We start from the raw sequence: 23,005 nt of genomic DNA on the forward strand, positions 1-23,005 counted from the left end.
GATTTCTCTCCATGTCTGAGAATGAAAAAGCATATATGTCCATTAAGGGTTCGTCTTTAAAGTGAGATTTTAACTTGCTAACAAGTTTTAGCTAACCTATTCATTCACTGTTCATGTTGTCACACTGTTAAAATAACCGCCTTATAGTCATTTTTTGTCAAAATTGTTTTTTTTTGCCTATATCATCTCCTCATTACCACCTATGGTAGAATCTCCTACATCCAAATGACAAAATCACCTAAAAAGACACAAAATGACCAAAAAAGACACAACTTGACCACAAAATGACCAAAAAAGACACAAAATGACCAAAAAAGACACAAATTGACCACAAAATGACCAAAAAAGACACAAAATGACCAGAAAAAATACACAAAATGACCCAAAGAAGAAAGAAATGACCAAAGAAAGACACAAAATGACAAAAAAGACACAAAATGACCACAAAATGACAAAAAAGACACAAAATGACAAAAAAAGGCACAAAATGACCCAAAAAGGAAACAAAATTACCAAAAAATACACAAATTGACCACAAAATGACCAAAAAAAGACACAAAATGACAAAAAAAGGCACAAAATAACCCAAAAAAGGAAACAAAATTACCAAAAAAGACACAAATTTACCACAAAATGATAAAAAAAAGACATGAAAATAATGGCCTATGTCAAGTGTGTGACTTAAGCAGATTTTTGATGCCTTAGTCAAAATAAAATGTGACTTAGACAATTTTTTTGAACATGCCTTTGTGACTTAAGCAAGATATGGTAACACTTTATTTTGAAGGTGTCTACATAAGAGTGGCATGAGCGTGTTATAAGCATGACATGGGATGTGTCATGAACATTAATGACACTTTGAAGTAACATTAATGCTCATGATACTTGTCATGTCATGTTTATGACAGGCTTGTGTCACTCTTATGTAGACACCTTCAAAATAAAGTGTTACCATATCTTGCTTACGTCACAAAGGCATGTTCAAAAAATTGCCTACGTCATTTATTTCTCTTAAATTACATAATTTACACACAGTGTTATTATATTACTACCATCCTTTGTTACATCGTTTTTGAGTGAAATGATTAATAAATGTCATATGTTACACTTTTGCTAACTTGAAAAAATGAGTTAGGTGATTATTAATTTATATTAATAATCATAATTTATTTATGATTTTTTTTTTATAATTTATTATATAACTGCAGTATTATCTTACCCGTACGTTGAATACTCGTAGCGCGAAAAGCGACTCCGTATCTTGTTAAAAATAAACACTTTATAAAACAAAAAAAGAAGGAAATAAACAGGAAAACGTGCTAAACTTTGAGATACCGCCACCTGACGAGTTCGACGGCGTAACCATGGCAACAAGGTCAACACAAGCTACGGCAAGCGTCCGTGTGCAAACAATGCGAAGTGCGTTTATTTATTTATGTATTGACCAGAGATTGTTTTAAATGTGTAAAACTTTGTAAATGTGAGCAAGTCACAAAGCCGAAGCCTTATTAAACAACATCATAGCTACTTTATAATGTGTATTCTGATAATAGAGTAAATAAACATATTGTGCATTATGTAGACAAAGTGTTAAATCCCTTTTCCACCTCAGTGATTCGGCACCACCCATCCATCTCATAATGAGATTGTGGAATAATTCAGTGAGGTTTATGGAGGGTTGGACCAGTTTTCTGCTGGTAAAAAAAGGCGATTTAAACTCATCAAGTGTGTAGTTTGTAGTTTGATCTATCCAGGCTTCACCTACACAGGCTGCTGCTTATGTGTTGATATGCATGACAGTCTGTGATACAGCGCTACGTCGACTACAGTCACTGGCCAGAAACTGTCACACTACTCTCACAAGTGTCAAGTTAGCCAGAATAGGAAAGGGTAGCTTCCGGTTATGACTTTCACAATAAAGGCCCTCTTCGCGATTGTGTAGAGCAGTAGTTCTCAACCTTTTTTGAGTCGCGACCCCCAATTTAACATGCATGTTGTCCACGACCCCCACTCACTGAACACAATCTCACACGCACAGTTCAGATTGGCCAAAAAAGAAACAAAATTACCAAAAAAAGACTCAAATTGACCACAAAATGACCAAAAAAGACACAAAATGACCAGAAAAGACACAAAATGACCAAAAAAGACATAAAATGACCAGAAAAAGACACAAAATGACCCAAAGAAGAAAGAAATGACCAAAAAAGACACAAATTTACCACAAAATGATCAAAAAAGACATAAAAATGACCAAAAAAAGACACAAAATGACCAAAAAAGACACAAAATGACCCAAAACAGGAAACAAAATTACCAAAAAAGGCACAAAATGACCCAAAAAAGGAAACAAAATTACCAAAAAAGACACAAATTTACCACAAAATGATAAAAAAAGACACAAAATGACAAAAAAACAAACACAAAATGACAAAAAAAAGAGACATTAAGTGACAAAAAAGACTAAAACACATTAACACATGAACACTTTAACACAGTGGAGACAGAGCTGACTTCCAAAATGATTTGGCGACCCCCAGAAATCATCTCACGACCCCAAGTGGGGTCCCGGCCCCAAGGTTGAGAATAGCTGGTGTAGAGGAGGAAGGCAAATTAAACTACTAGTAACCCCCCCTTCCGCCAAAAGCTTTTACTTACGCACTTTATATTGTAGAGAAATTTTTTTTTTCATTTTTACATGCTCATTTGCTTGGATCTACTGTTTGTCAGTTCTGGGTTTAATCACTGAAAACATTTTTTTTTCATATTTCAGTTTGCTTTTATAAAAATAAAAAAATCAGATGCATAAATGAGAAGGCTTGAGCTTCATGTTGCTTTAATGTTAAGTAGTAAAAACTAATTTTGTATACAGCCACACTCAAGGCCGGATTAACCATATGGGCAACTAATTGCCCAGAGGCCCACGACCTCTAAAGGGTAGGTGATGTTAAATAAATATAGATGCTTTTAAAGTGGTTGCTTACTTATTTTTTTGTGACATAAGACAAAAAAATAAACAAACACAAAATGACCAAAAAAGACACAAAATGACAAAAAAAATAAACAAACACAAAATGACCAAAAAGAGACATTAAGTGACCAAATTAAATATTAAATAAATACTAGATGCTTTTAAAGTGGTTGCTTACTTATTTTTTTGTGAAAATTGAGGACACTTCCTTCCCTTTCTTTTTCTATCTTTTTGTACGGTGTCCTTGAGTGCCAAGAAAGGCGCCTTCCAAATAAAATGTATTATTATTATTATTATTATTATCTATGTTTTGGGTCAATTTTGCCAGATTATACTGCTGCTGATGTGTTTTGTTTTCATAACATCATATGTAAGCGAGTGGCTTGACAAGAGGACATAGTGGTGCATTTGTAGTTCTATGAGCGTTTGCACATCTCTACATGAAAATGCAGTTATTTATTTATGTATTAATAATGTAACATGAGGGTTCGATGTGTGGTGGTTGGATCACTTTATAAGGAGAGACAGCAAGATGGACTTTCTCAAACAGCCTTTTTACTCAGTCACCAAACTTCAATACAACTTCACTTCCTGGTTTCTCACATCCCACCAGACTGAATCAACCAATCAGAAGCCAGTCCTAAACTTTCTTAAAGACGCAGCTGCAAACATTCAACATGTAAATATGTCAATAATAAACGTGCAACATAAATACACAAACAGCCAACTGATGAAAATTATAACATTGTAAAAGCATCTTTTAGTAAATTAACTCAAATATAAATATATAAATATATTAACTTTTGAACCTTACAATAATATTAACTGTATATTACTGTAATATATTCTGTATTTTGCCAGATTATGGTGATTCTGGGGTCGTGATGATGGGGCCCTTGATTATTGTTGCCCAGGGAACAGCAAAGTGTTAATGCACAGTCTGTTGAGCACTTTAAAACATTATTAAAAACCTATTTATTCTCCTTGGCGTTCAGTCCCAGCTAGGCAAGAATCCTTGGCTTTCTTCTTACTTTTTTACTCTTTTATTTGTCTTTTTTTTTTTTTTTTTATCTCTAACTCTGTTTTGGATTGAGTTTTTATTACTATTTTATTCTATTTTATTTGATTGTTTTACTGTTTTTAGTATTTTATTCTTTTTATTGTTTTTATTTATACCCAGTTGTGTATGATTTATTCTATTTTTAATAACTGTACAGCACTTTGGTCAACTGAGGTTGTTTTTAAATGTGCTCTATAAATAAACTTTGACTTGACTTGACTTTGACTTAATCTGGCCCTGGCTACATTGCATGCTTCACTTTCATTATGCATTTTAACCCATAAGAACCCATGGTGACACCCTTGTAACAAACACTTTAAATCTTCTAGAATCTAAGATTAAACCCATTTAACTAGTCCAACCCATTAATAGGGTGCCCTGTATTGCATTTAACTTGTTCTGACCATATTTCCTGTCACAATTTTGATATATGTTATGGAGATGCAAACAAAAAGGCAAATGGTTATTTGTTTTTTTATTTATTATTAATTTGTTGCTTAAAAACAAATCTGAAAATTTGTGATAATTTGTTGTTAAACAGCATTATTAATGTCTCAATTTTGATATGTTGTGGAGATGCAAAGAAAAAGTCAAATTTGTGTTTCTGTAAGCAGAAAATGTCTAGTTAATTTATTTTAAAACAATAAATATTATGAACACAAATACCATAAACGCCCAATGTAATGTTTATGTCACATCACAGATCTTTGACATTTAGGTGTAGTATTTTTTTTAAAAACATCATAAATGTGTTCTATGTGGTCCACTTGGTCTGTGGTATATCCCCCATTATTTTCCTTTAAAGATTACTGGGTCTGGGTTCTTATGGGTTAACTTCTTCAATTGAGGCAATGTGAGGCGACTGCGGCGCGTCTCCAATATTTATAAAGCTTTTATTTTTAAGACAACATTCATTGACTTCCGGTTTCCTTTGAGCTCACCGCGTCTAACTTGACGCAGCTCTTACTCTCTCAGCCCCGACAAAAACACAAGTCTCTCGGTGTGGCTGGCAGCTCCGGAAGACAACTAGAGTACCGAGTGATTATATGAACCTCCAACTGTAACAAACCGAGCAGTCTGTCTTTGAAAAGATTCCACAGTCCTTTGTGGACTTGCTACAGTTGCTCTCGCCTGTTTTAGACATACTCAAAGTCGCGGCGCTCACATTTTTCGCTAGAATAAACATCGGATAACGTTAAAATAAAGCGAGATAACGGACACGGTTTTGGGTGAAATGTATGGTTAGTATGCCTGTGTTTTTAAGGAGGGTGTCCAACACAGAGCTGTAGTTTCTCCTCAAGAGGCGAGGAATGCAATCTGAGCATCAATGTTTCACTGGGGCAAGTGGAAGAAGAGGATGGGAGCCAATAGTTCTTCAAAGAGACCAGTTTTCGACGAAAAGGAAGATGGTAAGTGATAAAAGTAAAGCAAGGCTTCCTCAGAAACCCTATTGTGACGTGCACAACTTTAGAAGTAAGAGTTGGAGTCGTGTTCGTCAATATTTGACGTATAATAACCTTATATCGTCACTCTGTTAAAAAATAATCGTCATTTTTTCAAGTTTTGCAGGAAACACAAACAACTTCACCAAAAGTGCAACATATGACATTTATTGATCATTTCACTCAAAAAGGATGTAACATAGGATGGCTATTGGCATAATAATAATAACACTGTGTGTAAATTATGTAACTTAAGAGAAATAAATGACTTAGCCATTTTTTTTGAACATGCCTTTGTGACTTAAGCAAGATATGGTTACACTTTATTTTGAAGGGGTCTACATAAGAGTGACACAAGCCTGTCAGAAACATGACATGACAAGTATCATGAGCATTAATGTTACTGCAAAGTGTCATTAATGTTCATGACACATCCCATGTCATGTTTATGACACGCTCATGTCACTCTTATGTAGACACCTTAGAGCAGGGATGGGCAACTTAAATGCTGGATTTGGCCACAATTTTTCATGTTCACTACCACAGGGCCACATATAGGAGCGTGCACTTAACCAGATATGATGAAACTGTAATTTTAAATATGTTTACAGTGCAGTAACTTAACATATTTCATGCTCAAATGCATGTATAACAGTATAAATAGGAATACAAAAGGTTTGAAGCAAATAAAAAAAAACACTTACTGTGATTTCTTTTTTTATCAGTGCAAGAACAGCAGACCAACATTAATTACAAGAAGTAATTTTGTGCATTTTTACACTGCACTTTTAAGATTTCATGCTCAAATGAATGTAGTTGTACTGAGGGCCACTTCAAGTGAGGGTGCAGGCCGTATGTGGCCCCCGGGCCTCCAGTTGCCCATCCCTGCCTTAGAGTAAAGTGTTACCAATATTAGTGTCAACAATAAAACGCTGATAAACTAAACTGATAACTAAACAATCTCCCTCTAGCTCTTCTTTGCTGGGTTCTTATCTGATGCCTATGAATGTGGGAAATTGTCAAAAAAGTGATGATCTTAAAGGGGTAAAATCACATTTTTTTTTTAACAGTGTGACGATATTACGCTGCATTTCAAGTACGCCTGCATGTTGACAGAGTTGTGATGGGAGAAGCTAAGTTGTGAAAGTTTCTACCAGGAATTTCAACGTTGACAACAACAGTTGCTGTTGCTTACTGTTGCTGTTTAAACTGCTGCAGTTTATCCTACAAAGACGAGCAATCATGCATTTAACAAAAAGCTGTTGTTGTGTTTGTTGTGTTTTGGTAATGTTGTAGGCGTCAAATTCAACTTCGTACTAAACAAGACAGCCACAGTGTTATTATCCAGAGGCGCTAATCAAAAGATGCTAACCTTAAATTATCTTCATCACACACAATACCGCCCACTAAAAATACACTGACAGCATCCAAAGTTTCCCTTTCAAATTAGCCTATGTGCAGATAAAATGAGAGGCAGTAAGTGTAGCGTTACCACTCAGTCTTAGCAGGAATATCTGCTGCTCTGTCATACTGTGAGAAAATGCCTTAATGCCTCAATGAACTCTTTGAAATATGGACTATTTGAAGTCAGATAGTTAATTGCATAATTAAGACAAGATTAGTGTCATGCATGGAAGTAATGTTAATTCATAATATCTTGTCAGTGTATGGGGATATAAGCTCCTTGGAAGAGCACCCAATGAGCTCAGCACACTGAATCACTGGATATCTATGATAGACTACAGAAATCCAGTGTTGCTAAGAGCTAGCACCAATGTGCTGGCCAAGTTACAGGCAAAAACTTGAGTAAATTAGGTCATTTCTCTGCAGGGATGGCGGTCTTATGGCCTCTGTGTGTGTGTATGTGTGTGTGTTTAGTACATGTTCCTGCATACAAGGATAACCCAATTAAGGTTGCAGCTTTTTAGTCAATGGCCTTCGAGAAAAGTGTCCGGCTCTAATTTAAATTACTATTAAGGAGAGTGGCTGTTGAGAAAGAATAGGAGTGGCCCTACAGCCTTAAGTGGGATTTTCTAACCACATCCCATGTCATGTTTATGACACGCTCATGTCACTCTTATGTAGACACCCTAGAGCAGGTATGGGCAACTTAAATGCTGGATTTGGCCACAATTTTTCATGTTCACTACCACAGGGCCACATATAGGAGCGTGCACTTCACCAGATATGATGAAACTGTAATTTTAAATATGTTTACAGTGCAGTAACTTAACATATTTCATGCTCAAATGCATTTGTTTAGTACATGTTCCTGCATACAAGGATAACCCAATTAAGGTTGCAGCTTTTTAGTCAATGGCCTTCGAGAAAAGTGTCCGGCTCTAATTTAAATTACTATTAAGGAGAGTGGCTGTTGAGAAAGAATAGGAGTGGCCCTACAGCCTTAAGTGGGATTTTCTAACCACATCCCATGTCATGTTTATGACACGCTCATGTCACTCTTATGTAGACACCCTAGAGCAGGTATGGGCAACTTAAATGCTGGATTTGGCCACAATTTTTCATGTTCACTACCACAGGGCCACATATAGGAGCGTGCACTTCACCAGATATGATGAAACTGTAATTTTAAATATGTTTACAGTGCAGTAACTTAACATATTTCATGCTCAAATGCATGTTTAGCAGTATAAATAGGAATACAAAAGGTTTGAAGCAGGGATGGCGGTCTTATGGCCTCTGTTGCAGCTTTTTAGTCAATGGCCTTCGAGAAAAAAGTGTCCGGCTCTAATTAAAATTACTATTAAGGAGAGTGGCTGTTGAGAAAGAATAGGAGTGGCCCTACAGCCTTAAGTGGGATTTTCTAACCTGAACAGCAGCTGATCGCAGCCCACATTGGTTAATATATTGAGGTTTAGAGGAGGAATTGTGTTTTTTATAGCTGTTCTGTGTGATTAAAGGAGAAAACCTTGAGGCACAGGAATGAACTTCCCAAGGCTGTGATTTTGCTTGTGCAGAATGGAGAGAGAGAGAGAGAGAGAGAGAGAGAGAGAGAGAGAGAGAGAGAGAGAGAGCCTGAGACAGAGCTACATTTCCTCACCAAATGTAAAAAATATGAACTAATTAGAGAAACATATTTCCAAAAATTTGAATCCGTCAAAAAAGGTTTTTTAAAATGGTCAGATGAGGAAAAACTGCCGCTCGTCCTCGGGGAAGAGTCACAGAGCTGTAGATTAGATTAGCAGCAGTCTATGTTTCTGCCTGTCAATTTTGTGTCTTTTTTAATAATTGTGTGTCTTTTTTAATAATTCTTTCTTTTTTTATATAATTTTGTGTCTTTTTTTGGTCATTTTGTGTCTTTTTAAAATAATTTTGTGTCGTTTTTGTAATTTTCTGTCTTTTTTTGGTAATTCTGTGTCTTTTTTGGTCATTCTGTGTCTTTTTAAAGTAATTTAGTTTTTTTCTGTCAGTTTGTGTGTTTTTTTGGGTCAATTTGTGTCTTTTGTAATTTTGTGTCTTTTTTGGTCATTTTGGTTGTCTTTTTTGTAATTTTGTGTCTTTTTTGTCATCTTGTGTCTTTTTTTTTTAGTAATTTTGTGTCTTTTTTTAGTAATTTTGTGTCTTTTTTGGTCATTTTGTGTGTTTTTTTAAGTAATTTTGTTTTTTTAGATGAGCAGCAGTCTATGTTTCTGCCTGTCACACACTGAGAGACAGCGAGTGACACACAGCTGTTGGTTGTTTTGTTTTTATTTTTTTTATTTTATTTTTTCTTCTTTTTTTTGCTGGGACAGATAGATTGTATGAATTATATATTGATTGTAAATATTGCTTTCTTTTATTGTTATTAGTTTTTCTTTTCTTTTAAAATTGATAACAGAATTATAATAATTTATTGTAAATATTGCTTTCCTTATCTTGTTATCTTTTTTTCTGATGCTTGCTTTGGCAATATATACATTGTTACGTCATGCCAATAAAGCCAATTGAATTTAATTGAGAGAGAGAGAGAGAGAGAGAGAGAGAGAGCATGCCATCTTATCAGACAGAAGACTGTTTCCATAACCTCCTGTTATCAATATCAGGCGGTTATGTACAAAAAAAAAATTAATAACAGTGCCCATCTGCTGTGCATCACCATGCTCACCATTCCTGCCTTTCTCATAATCATGCTACATAGATTGAGGTCCACTCTCTTTTTTTGGTGCAATAGTGTGCAGATGTATTCATACTCGGTTGCTATAACGAGGACATACTGTAGCAGCGTGTCCCTTTAAGCTGCAGTGAAACACTTTTTCTGCTGAACACATAATGTACAGTAGGTTTGGAGCAGGTAGGTGGAGGGGAAGTAAAAAAAGATGACCGTTAATGCCGGTTTGATCACTTTGAGTCTTGAGTGAATGGAATAACTGCAGCGATGAAATGAAATCATGCACAATTGTTAAGTTAAAAAGGCTTATTATGAAAAATGATATGCTAAAAAAGTGTAGCTCGCAAGCTGGATGAGGACGTTCTTGTAACTGCCTTCAGTGTTTTGATTTGTTTGTTGTTGTTTTTTTGTTCGTTTGTTTTCTTTGCGGGAGTAATAGAAATTCTCAGATCTAAGTTGTTTGATATACTATGGTTGACTAATAAGAAAATGAGTAAATAAATAATAATAATAACTAGAAAATTTCCTCTGGGGAAATTTTGAAAGGGCCACGGGGGCTACTGCCGGTGTGTGTACACTCTGATGAGATTCTTCAGAGATTTCAAACTATGCCCTTTAACCTCAAAATGTGTGTGTGTGTGTGTGTGTGTGTGTGTGTGTGTGTAGCGAAAATCGCATAAAGTTACCTGTGTGCGTGCGTGCGCATTGTATTTGAAGCATGTGTGAGGAGTGTGAGCGCTTACGCGCATGTGTGTATCTGTAACTGTTATCACATCAAAGATCAAAGGCAATCAGATCAAAGCAATCAACAGAATTAACTGACACCTGTTAATGAAAGAGTGACAGCAGCCAGAGGTGAACAGAGGTCCAGAGGTGGACTGGAATATCTGGCCTCGAACAGAAAGCATTTTTGGCAAAACCATAATACCTATCATTGATCCGACTTCACTTTGAGCGTCCTGAGTTCTTCCTGAACGTCTACATATGTTTTTTTTTAAGAAAAATGAAAAAATAGCTTTGTTAGAGCGATCTAAATAAACTTTAAAATCTCACTTTTTCCGAAATCTTCCTGCATTTTTAATATGGGAGCCAATGAGGCTGTTGGTGCGTGTTGATGGCGCATCTGTGCGTCCTACGCCCAAACTATAACTCTGACAGCTTTACCAGAGGATTGTGAGTGAGAAGACAAATTTTCCTACATTTCTATGTATAAATTATTTCTGTAGAGTGGAATTTGCGGCCTGGAGCGCAGTTTTCAAATTAATTTTTTGACCGTTTTTTCTCTCCCTCTACACTCTGGTGATGATGTCACACACTGTGACACGAACATTCCGTGCAATACACACCCATTATAATCTCTGAATTTCTCCAAAAATGATCATGGTCATTGAACAGGGATTGATAAAAAACTATATGACCTATCGAAACATGGATTAATACACCGATACACAAGACTTGTGTCTACTGTTTAAAGTTTAAATGGAGTCTCTAGGTGAAATTATGCCGGAGAAGTAGACGTTAAAAAATCTCCAATTATTGTTCTTTTTCGCTCATTTTTTGTCGGCCGTCCCATTCATTTCAATGCAAAATTTTGGGCAGTTTTTCGCGACTTACGTCGCGAAAAATTCATATTCTGTCAAGAAAAGTAATAGCACACCGATCCCGATCAAACCGCACGTTTTGATATATAATTTGTCCTGCAACTCTTCAAGTTGTAGGACTAGTAGCGGGACGAAATTGCGTCCGGAAGAGGAAGAAGAAGAAATCCACAGTATAACAGTAGTGCAGCACTGGACCCTACAGCTATTGCTGTATGGGACCAGTGCTCGGTGCGATTGCCCCGAGGCCCTAATAATACATATTTATTTGACATTAAGTGGCTGTATATAGAGATAAAATGTCTTATTTTGAAGTGTTGAGTATCAGGGGATAGGCCTAGATAAGTATTCTATACTTCAGCCTACTGCCCTTTTTTTCCGAACCAAAATGATATAAGGAAATGCATATTGAATATTAAGTTAACTGGTTTTATTTCTATCTTATTACTTAAACAGGGCAGATGCATGTATATGTATAGGGCTTTATATACTGTATGTGTGTAAATGTTTATATGTTTATGTACATCTGTTTAATGGTGTCTATGTGAGTATGTGTATGAATATGTATATGCATCTAGCCTACGCTGTTGTAGTTTATGTTTTTTATTTTTTTTTCGGTTCGAAAAGAAGAATTAATAACTCTCTCTGCATAGTTTACACTTTTTGAAAAGCAAACCCTGTTCGTCTTTCAAAGAGCTGATAACGGTGCAGTGCATTGTGGGTGCTGACTCTAGATGTCTCCTAGAAACAGTATCTCTTAGCTTCTTGGAAAACAGCATATGGCCTACATTAGGCAGTAATATTAGAGCAGCGTTTGGCTCAAAAGGCTGCAAACATAATCAGGCGGTCAGGTTGATGTCCAAGCGTAGCTGCCAAAAGGGCTTTTTTGGCTCATAGTTTGATTAGTAAAGGAAGGCGTGGAATTGATTGAGGTGCACATCCTGTTAGTTTCTGCATTGTTTTTCTCACTGAAACTCTTCGACAACAGATCTCCAGCTGATCTGGTCTATCAGACACACAAGCATTTCTGTTATTGCTGTTAAAGCCTGACCGATATGGATTTTTGAGACTGATTTTAGAGAGGGAAAATTGATCGATAACTGATACGGTGGCTGATATAGTCATTTTTTGAGCTGAATGAATATATTGCTTTTTTTATTTGGATTGTGCATTATTATTTCCGTCTTTTTCTGCTTTGGCTGCTAAATCTTTGAACATGTAAGTGATCCAATCATTAATAATCCTTAAAGGGGTTCTTTTTCCAATAATGACCCAGTTGCTGTACATCATAGGTCTTAAACTTGCGGCCCGCGGGCCAATTGTGGCCCTCGTGACGATATTTTGTGGCCCCCACCTTGATATGAAAGTTTAATGTGAGTTTTATATGAATGGCACTTTAGGTCCCTTTAATTACTTTTTTTGGTAATTTTGTGTCTTTTTTGGTCATTTTGTTTCTTTTTAAAGTAATTTAGTTTTTTTTCTGTCATTTTGTATCTTTTTCTGTCATTTTGTGTCTTTTTTGGGTCATTTTGTGTCTTTTTTGGTCATTTTGTGTCTTTTTTGTAATTTTGTGTCTTTTTTGGTCATCTTGTGTCTTTTTTTGGTCATTTTGTGTCTTTTTTAAGTAATTTTGTTTGTTTTTTTCAGTCATTTTGTGTCTTTTTTTAGTAATTTTGTGTCTTCTTTTGGTAATTCTGTGTATTTTTTAGTAATGTTGTGTCTTTTTTTGGTCATTTTGTGAGTTATTTAAAGTAATTTAGTTTTTTTCTGTCATTTTGTGTCTTTTTTTTGGTCATTTTGATACTGCCTCCAGCGGCCTCCAGGTAATTTGAGTTTGAGACCCCTGCTGTACATTATCATGCCTTTTCTATTTAATCAATAATTTGATACAAAATGCTGATTCAAAAATAAATGTATTGATTTAAAAGAAAGCTTTCTTGCTTCAGCATAAAAACATTCTGGTTGGATCTGCATCCATATCAACCAGCTTTTATGAACAAATGTTTGCCATAACCTACAGTGATCTGTTTACTGTTTACTTCAGTCTGTCTTTACTTTAGTCAATTCTTTGTCATCCGACTCTGTTTTTCTAACCTCTCTTGCTCGTTCTTCACTGTTTTCTCTCCTTCATCTCTTTTTGTTTTGACTCTTTTGTTTGTTTTAGACATTTTTCAAGCAGAAATATCAAACAACTGCCTCCAGCTTTTTTAAAATGGAAAGTTTTGATTCTCGGCTGCACGGGTGAGCGTGTGATATCACACACGGGCTTCGCTGTGATAGAAGAACAATTTGTAGAAATGATCAGTGAATTAACCAGTAATGAAAGCAGTCATTAATTGCAGCCTTAATGGAAATGAGTTTTACTCCACAAAGCTGTTAACACAGTCGGAGCTGCCTGACTGACTGCTCGGGTTAACTATTTACCAGACGAGCTGCAGACAAAGCAGCGCCTCAGTCTCTCCGAGTCCTCGTCCAAACTTGGAACAGCACGAGAGCCTGTCGCTTTATGAAAGAGGACACTTGTTGTGAATGTTCTGCAGAGTTCAGGAGAGAGTGCAGATTTGACAAATGGCTGCTTTAATTGAGCACGGGCACAGATTTGGTGTACTTGTTATTTCTTGCTCCAAAGGATTTTTACAAAGTATTGGAACTGTGCAAGTGGTTTGTGCATGCAGGAGATGCTGTTAATTGTGTTGTCTGCTTATAGTGTTGTTACATTGTTTGTGTGCATTTGATCATCCTTGTTAAAGGAACACTCCACCGTTTTTTCATATTAAAACATGTTATTCGGGTAAGTTAGACGAGTTGATACAGACCTCTTGCGTCTCAATGCGTGCACTCAATCGCCCTGGCGCGCGGCGCCACTTGGCTAGCACTTAGCTTAGCCCAGTTCATTCATTAGGATCCAAACAGATGGACAGTTAGAAGCGACCAAACTCCTCCACGTTTTCCCTATTTAAATACAGCTACACGAGTAGTTAAACGACCAAGTATGGCGACACAAAATAAAACGTGGTGCTTTTCTAAGCGGATAAAAAGGAGAACTATAATGTATGGCGGAATAGCACTTGGGAGCACTTCGACTCGGCGCAGTAATATCATCACTCCTGAAAAATCTTCTCCCCTCAGGAGTGATGATATTACTGCGCCGAGTCGAAGTGCTCCCAAGTGCTATTCCGCCATACATTATAGTTCTCCTTTTTATCCGCTTAGAAAAGCGCCATGTTTTATTTTGTGTTGCCATACTTGGTCGTTTAACTACTCGTGTAGCTGTATTTAAATAGGGAAAACGTGGAGGAGTTTGGTCGCTTCTAACTGTCCATCTGTTTGGGTCCTAATGAATGAACTGGGCTAAGCTAAGTGCTAGCCAAGTGGCGCCGCACGCCAGGGCGATTGAGTGCACGCATTGAGACGCAAGAGGTCTGTATCAACTCGTCTTACTTGACCGAATAACATGTTCTAATATGAAAAAACGGTGGAGTGTTCCTTTAAAAGGAGTTGAAGTTTTAGTTGGACTAGTAGGACCTAGAAGATGAAATACAATAAAGAAGCACAACTACTAAAGTAACCAACTTAACTGAAAACATATCAAGGATATAAAAAAGAAGAAACAAAACTTGTTAAATAAGAGATGGAAGCAACTGAGATGTCAGTTGATGTACAGAGTTTTCTTCATACACTGCAAAAAAAGAAAAGTTTATGAAGGAGGACACTTGTTGTGAATGTTCTGCAGAGTTCAGGAGAGAGTGCAGATTTGACAAATGGCTGCTTTAATTGAGCACGGGCACAGATTTGGTGTACTTGTTATTTCTTGCTCCAAAGGATTTTTTACAAAGTATTGGAACTGTGCAAGTGATTCGTGCATGCAGGAGATGCTGTTAATTGTGTTGTTACATTGTTTGTGTGCATTTGATCATCCTTGTTAAGCCAAAGGCAGAAATTTCCACTTCTGTGGACGATAAACTTCTATTCTGTGTAGGCGTGTGTGTGTGTGTGTGTGTGTGTGTGTATGCCTGAATGTCTGAGTGTGTGCGTGACTGCTCTTCCCGTCAAGGATAAGTGTATGAGGCAATGAAAGCAGATTTGGTTGAGGATAAAGATAGACGCAGAGAGAGATGGCTGATTACTTGCACTGAATACTGAGGCGCTCACTTTCTTTCATCTCTGTTACAGACTCTCACTTTCTTTCACTCTCTTTATTCAACTCAGCTTCACGGCTGCCTGCAGCTACTGGCCTCTTGCCACAGCGGAGGGCCGCCATAATTGGCCTTAGCAGTAACGCGCAATAGGTGGAGAATACTGTCCTGGACATGTTGCAGTTATCCCAGCGCAGCGTGTGGCCACAGCTCAGATTGTTGAGTATTCCCCTTAGAAACTTAACGCTGCAGTAACAGTTTATTTCAAAAGTACCAAGTTGTTTTATTACACTTAAAACACTTAACGTAGCGCTCAGGATTTGAGGAAAATATGTTCATATGTTGCATTTTTCTGGTTTTCGAAAGAAACATAGCAGTTCAACGGTTGAAAGTAGTTGAAATATTGAACCAGTTGAAGTTGAAGTGTATTTTTTTTGAGTAATATTTTTTAATACATTTTCCAACATACACAAACAACACACTGTGGCCACAAAAAAAACAAATATCCAACTGCTTATTATGTAATACAGTTTTTTTTTTTATTATTTGTTTTCATATTCGAAATAAACTTAAATCAATCAATCAATCAATCAATCAATCAATTATTTATTTGATACCTACCTATATAAAAGTGGAGATTTGACATATGTGTGGACGGACACTGTGGTTAGTGTTGCCTCACAATACTGGTGTGTCAAAAATATTTGTTTTCATGTAGACAGGGCCTTACAGTGGTGTTATATTGATATGTAACAGCTGCATACTTGGCCAGCTATAATAATAATAATGACAAACTGCTGGTAAGTCATGTCTGACATTGTTTTTACATCTGACTGACTGCTCCTGCTGCTGCTGACAGCTCACAGCTCTGCGTAGGCTGTATTTCACAGCAGATTTTGACTTGAACACAGGTGTTGCTAATAACATTAATGATGGCTCTGTTCTATCCACTTGTCCCAGTAAGCAAAGACAGTGGGACACTAAATAGAATTCAGCCGTCATTAGGGCCTCGGGACGGCCGACTAAAAATGAGCGAAAAAGAACAATAATTGGAGATTTTTAAACGTCTACTTCTCCGGCATAATTTCACCTAGAGACTCCATTTAAACTGTAGACACAAGTCTTGTTTATCGGTGTATTAATCCACGTTTCGATAGGTCATATAGTTTTTTTATCAATCCCTGTTCAATGACCATGATCATTTTTGGAGAAATTCTGAGATTATAATGGGTGTGTATTGCACGGAATGTTCGTGTCACAGTGTGTGACATCATCGCCAGAGTGTAGAGGGAGAGAAAACATTGTCAAAAAATAAATTTTAAAACTGCGCTCCAGGCCGCAAATTCCACTCTACAGAAATAATTTATACATAGAAACGTAGGAAAATGTGTCTTCTCACTCACAATCTTCTGGTAAAGCTGTCAGAGTTATAGTTTGGGCGTAGGACGCACAGATGCGCCACCAACACGCACCAACAGCCTCATTGGCTCCCATATTAAAAACGCAGGGAGATTTCAGAAAAAGGGAGATGTAACAGTTTTTTTTAGATCGCTCTAACAAAGCAATTTTTTCATTTTTCTTAAAAAAAACCATATGTAGACGTTCAGGAAAAACTCAGGACGCTCAAAGTGAAGTCGGATCAATGATAGGTATTATGGTTTTGCCAAAAATGCTTTCTGTTCAAGACCAGAAATTCCAGTCCACCTCTGGCTGCTGTCACTCTTTCCGAACATTAACAGGTGTCAGTTAATTCAGTTGATTGCTTTGATCTGACACACTACAACACACTTCGGTTACGCTTTATAATAAGGTCCTTAATAACCATTAATTAACAAGTAATAAGGCATTGTTCTTGCTTCAGATCCGGTAGTTGCAAAAAGCATAGTTAACTTATAGTTAACTTATAATAGATGAGCAATAAAGTATATTTTAATATCAATAAGCAAACAAAATAAGATTAATAAAGGCATGGCAAAGACATAATGGGTGGGTCATGGGTGTTTGTAATGCCATCATTAACACTTATATATGCTCATTGTATATGTTATTATGGGTCAAAGAAAATATGTATTCACTGCTCTTGGATTTCTGCTATGAGCTGCACCATGTCCATGAGAATCACTCTCCTGTGAAGGAAACATTGTGTGCTATCAATCTTATTGTACGGGTTGATGTCATTTTTTTCATAACTGGTGACTTTTTTGTGCTTATTTTTTTCCTCCGTGTCACATGCAGCACGTGATAAAAGCGGTTGACGTTGCCTCCTGTACGTTTGGTCCATCTCTCCCGTCTTACCTAACCCTGTTTGCTGCAGGTGATGTGCAGGTGATGACAGTTGTAGCGGCTCCGTCTTCAAAGAGATGAGCTCAGCTTGATGCTGAGGTGACAACAGAGGGAAGAAAGGTCGCTCTTGCTTGTTGAGGTGTGTGTGTGTGTGTGTGTGTGTGTGCAGGGAGGAATAAATCAAGACAAGGGGAATGCAATTGAAGTGGGCTTCGCAGGTTGAAGGAGCGTCTATGTGAATTTCCCTCATGCCTGCAGATTGTCTGCTAGCGGCATCAGTTAGCCGCTAGCATCAGTTAGCCGCTAGCATCAGTTAGTCGCTAGCTTTCGCTAATGACCGAATTTCACCGCTTTCCTGCGTTTCACTAGCAACAAAGAAATAAGAGTTAGCAGAACTATTGTCCCTTGTTTTGTTATAATGCCATTATTAACACTTATATAAGCTTATAAACACACAATAATGTTAATAAGCATCTTGTAAGGACTTACAAGGGCCTTATTATTTGTTAATTAATGGTTATTACAAAGACCTTAATATAAAGCGTTACTGATATTTCACTTTTATATGAATGAACAATATAACCAAAATGAGGCACAATTCATTGTTTTGTGTTAAAATAACATTTTCTATATTTTTAAACATATTTTAAATTCAGAAATGCATTACTGTAATGCATCCAGATAAAAAGTCATGGTTTCCCCACATTTATATACAATAAATATTTAATAAACTTTATAAAAATAAATATACATTTGTTTTAAAATGAATGATTTAACAGAATGTAATCAAACAAAATGGTTTTTAACAATGTATAAAGAACAAAATCTGAATGAAAATTGACGAGAAAAAAAATGGTTAAATGTTACGGTAATGATAGAATTGTTTGCATTAAAATACGTGTATTTTTAACCAAAATGAGGCACAATTCATTGTTTTGTGTTAAAATAATATTTTCTATATTTTTAAACATATTTTTAATTCAGAAATTCATTACTGTAATGCATCCAGATAAAAACTTTATAATCTTACATAACCCTGTTAAGAAAGGTCGCTCTTGCTTGTTGAGATGTGTGTGTGTGTGTGTGTGTGTGTGTGTGTGTGTGCAGGGAGGAATAGATCAAGACAAGGGGAATGCAATTGAAGTGGGCTTCACAGGTTGAAGGAGCGTCTGTGTGGATTTCCCTCACGCCTGCTGATTGTCTGCTTGTTGGTTTTTTTCCCCCCTCAGACCCTTGAAGAGGTTTATTGTTGACCGTAAATCTGCTCGTCTTTGTGATGGGAAATAAAAGAATTGATGAGCGGAGCGTTTAATAAAGCCACCAGAACCGTTACCTGTAGGCCGTTACCCTTGCAGCAGCAGCAGCAGCAGTTGTCGGGTTAGTTCAATATTTGGCTCTGGGGTCGTATAGATCTAAACGGAGAAATACATCACTGCTTACAGCTCGCATTCTGTTAATTCCCACTACTTCGATTACTGAACTAGATTCATGAGGCAGTTCTCTCGCCTTGCCAACTCCTGCGGGAAACATGAATGAAACTGTAAGTACTTTTTCACTGTGCCCAGGCAACCTCGCAGCGAATGAGGAGGATAAAGACTCGGGTCGCAAATCACAAAGTCAACACAAGTTACTTGACAGACTGACAGATGTAAACTCTCTGTAGTTTGTAATCCCATTCATTACGCACAGTGTGTGTGTGTGTGTGTGTGTGTGTGTGTGTGGAGGCCTCTGTGCAGTGTGGTGAGACAAACTTGTGCACTGAATTTAGCAGCCAACCCAGACACTGTATCCCATGGAAACCAATTAAAACCAGTTTTCAGATAATCTCAGCATCCCTGCATGTCAACATTTTTAGGAATAGTAGTCTGAATGGTTGGCTTTGTGTGTTTTCTATATACATTTAAGTGTATAAGCTTTACTATTTTTTATCCTAGTGTTTATTTAGCTTCAATTACATGGGGGGTAAATGACTGTTCCCAAAGCCCCATTAATCATTTTTTCCCACATCTGTAAAGCTTTTCACTCTCGCACAGCACAAATAACCAGTTAATGGACAATGTAGAAGACATGATGTGATGTAGGTTTAGTTTTTCTCCCTGGTTGAGCCTGTGATTAGCTGTTTTCACCCGTAAGTCAACAGCTGCCTTTAAGTCAAATGTCTCTGTTGTCATCCAACAAGTAGATGTACATCAAAGATGAGAGGTGAGAGTCTGACAAGCAGGATCTGTACTTGCTTTTTATTATATTGAGATGCAGCACTGCTCAAGGGCAGTGTACACTGTAATACATTATTCTGTAGTCATTTCATTTTACTTAATATATTTGATCAAATGTATTAAATATGAATGCATCCTTGATTTTGAGGCAGTTGTTTAAGTAACTTTAATATAAAAATGTTTGAGATAGAATCTACTTATTTTGATCACATTAAATATAATATTTATGTGTATGTAATTCTAAATCAAGAGCATTTTGAATGAATCCAACACAATAGAATTAGTCAGTTTTTAACAACAAAGGAAGCCAGTTGTCTGCTCAGAAATAAGTTGGTGAGTTGTTGTTACTTATATCTTTAAGTTGGGGTTCACAACAAGGGACAATAGTTCTGATAACTCTTATTTCTTTGTTGTGAAATTTGGTCATTAGCGAAAGCTAGCGGCTAACTGATGCTAGCGGCTAACTGATGCTAGGGCCGCTGCTTGTTACAGCTACAAGAGTAGCCATTAGCGTATCAATGCTAACTCAAAATTGTGGTCACAACATTAGCTGACATTTCATAGCGGCATTACAATCGTGCCAGAGAAATTGAGCAAACACAAAAACAAAACTAAAAATAAATAGTTTAATTGTCCAACTTAAAATTTTATCGAAGTTTGTTGCCTTGAAATTTTGAGTTCACCCAACTTTTCTTTTTTTGCAGTGTACCATAACATACCAAAACAAATTACACACACAGAGGCACAATATAATATCAAAACTGCGACCTCACATTTCCGTCTGTTTGATTGCAAAAGTAGGCAAACTTCTAAACTGCCAATGAAATGCTGGCATTTTCTATGGCCGTCTGTCAGAGATGAGATTTTTCCAGGAGGCTATTTGTAACTGAGAGAACGAGGTCAGAGGAAGGTGACTCTGCTCTTCACAGTAAGAGGACAGGACAGGACAGCCGGCCTGCTGGCCAGTCGATCTGATCTCAGACTGCTGCACCACCCACCAACACTGTATCTCTACATGTAGAGCTTTGAGCTCACTTGTGTAGCCAGAGGGTTTGTCACACTCATTATGATTACATGCACACAAGAAACAAGGTTACTGGGAGAAATCGGGTTATGGCAGGAAATCAGAGCGTTAACATCCGTGTTATGGTAAAACCTGTGTTTACATGCGGTTGGTCAGTAATCTGATTTCTCTCCTACCCCCCCAGGCATAGTTTTTAACCGAGGGCTTTGGATTTAATTATTGTAGACACTAGGATTCACCACTACAAGTAATAATCTTCCCTTTCATCCTGCTGCACAAAGCAGAACTTCCCCTGTCTGAAGTCTCTGTCATGCACAAGTGCTTTTATAAGAAAGCAGTTACTGTTCAGTGTACACATTGCTTAATCCCTAACCCCAATTAGGAAATTGAGTTTTTAATTTAAATGGTATTTAACATCCCAGATTACTGCAGACAGCCAACAGTAACCAGGTTACTTATGCGCATGCAAATACACTGAACAGTTGGCGCACAAACACTCAAATCCATATTCTCATTCTTGAAATGCGTTACAGTGAATGGCCACAGAAATGTGACACTATTAAATCTGACAGAGGCTCCTCCTCTCCAGCTGCCTGTTACACCCAGAGGGAGTTGTATGCAAACAAACCTCCTTCACTCCTTAGTCTCTCCACTCAGAGGTCTATAAAAACAGTCACACGGCTGCTTACAGGTGTCCAAAGAGACCATTTCAAAGATTTGGAGGAAAAAAAAGGTGTTGTGTAATGATCTAGGGGTTTTGAAACGTGTTTGGGGTTTGAGGCATCATGTGAGTGCACACCTGACCGCTGAACTGAATATACAGCTCTGGTGCTTGTCCTAAATACCTGTGAGGACTAACAGAAGTCAGGTATATCTGGGCCAGAACACAATGTGTCCTGCCTGAGCTTCAAATTGGAGCTGCTAAAGGGGAAAGAACTAGGCCATTTCCTCTCACCTTAAACACTCTCGCTAGGACCGTCAGGATCCTTACATCACCTACAAGTGCTGCAATGTCTGTTAGACCGCCATGTGTAATTTCATCGGTCATGTTCAGAAACACACAATCAATGCATTTGGTTGATAAAGTTGCATAGAGCAGACTTATAACCTTGTCTATGTGCGATGCCATTAAACCATGTTTAATGTTTTATAAATTTATGCTGCATGTCTCATGTCCCAACGGACCAATTTGCTTTACAATACCATAATACCACTAACATGTATTGTTGGCTCAAGGTCAAGAATGTGGTAAAACTTTTAAGTATGTTATTCATACATAAAACACAACATATTAAATATCTGTGGAAGGCTGCATGCAGTATTTTTGCCCAGAGGCTAATTATCAAAAGGCAATCATTTTCTCCTCCTTTCCTCCAATCTATAGAATTTAAGACAGTGCCCAAAATAATGAGTTTGAATATGCATCCATCCACCCATCCACCCACCCACCCAAAATTTTTCCACATGCTCTCTATCACCAAAGGTTTCAACTTTTGGTAGGAGCCACTTCATCAATGTTGCAGATCGGAGATGGCAGCCATAAGTCTATGAGAACCAATATATCTTCCAAGCCACTTAGAAGGTCAATCTAGGTGTCAAAATATACATTTTCTGGGTCAAAGGTTAATTTAAAGCTATTGAGAACATCACTAGATGACTCACTGTAAATAATTTGTTGATCAAGATCTGACATGAGATTAAAGCATTTCCTTGATTTTTTTGAGCAGTGTACATGGCAGCTAATCCTCACTCTCCCGTGAACATAGACTCCAAACATTTTCAACTCAGGATTCCCTGCTGCAGCACTTGAAGCGAGTTGCCTTCCAGTCTGAGTGAAATTGAACATATATATTTGATCAAATAATCATCTAGTGATATTCTCAATAGCTTTAAATGATTCCTGGACCCAGAAAATGTAGATTTTGACACCAAGATTGACCTTCTAAGTGGCTTGGAAGATATAGCATTTCTCATAGACTTTATATGGCTGCCATCACCGCAATCTTGATGAAGTGGCTCCTACTAAAAATTGAAACCTATAATGATAGAGAGAATGTGGAAAAATGTGGTGCTTTTGTCCGGCGTGTCCCCTTTATTTGGCTAAGCCGCCTGACTAAAAGCTCACGACCATAGGAGAGGGTTGGAACTTAGGTGGACTACGTTAAAC

General features: G+C 37.2%; 1 protein-coding gene across 1 annotated transcript in view; it reads left to right on the plus strand.

The window, feature by feature from the left end:
• The first annotated feature begins 5,025 nt into the window (after positions 1–5,025).
• LOC131958648 (serine/threonine-protein kinase 32C-like) overlaps positions 5,026–23,005 on the plus strand; it is a 166,878-nt gene continuing 148,898 nt past the window's right edge. Inside the window, exon 1 of the mRNA XM_059323785.1 lies at positions 5,026–5,440. Coding sequence (XP_059179768.1) covers positions 5,359–5,440 — 82 coding nt within the window. The 5' untranslated portion in view covers positions 5,026–5,358. The remainder of the gene's footprint in view (positions 5,441–23,005) is intronic.

Source organism: Centropristis striata, chromosome 20 (assembly GCF_030273125.1).
Source record: "Centropristis striata isolate RG_2023a ecotype Rhode Island chromosome 20, C.striata_1.0, whole genome shotgun sequence".
NCBI classification, from domain to species: domain Eukaryota; kingdom Metazoa; phylum Chordata; class Actinopteri; order Perciformes; family Serranidae; genus Centropristis; species Centropristis striata.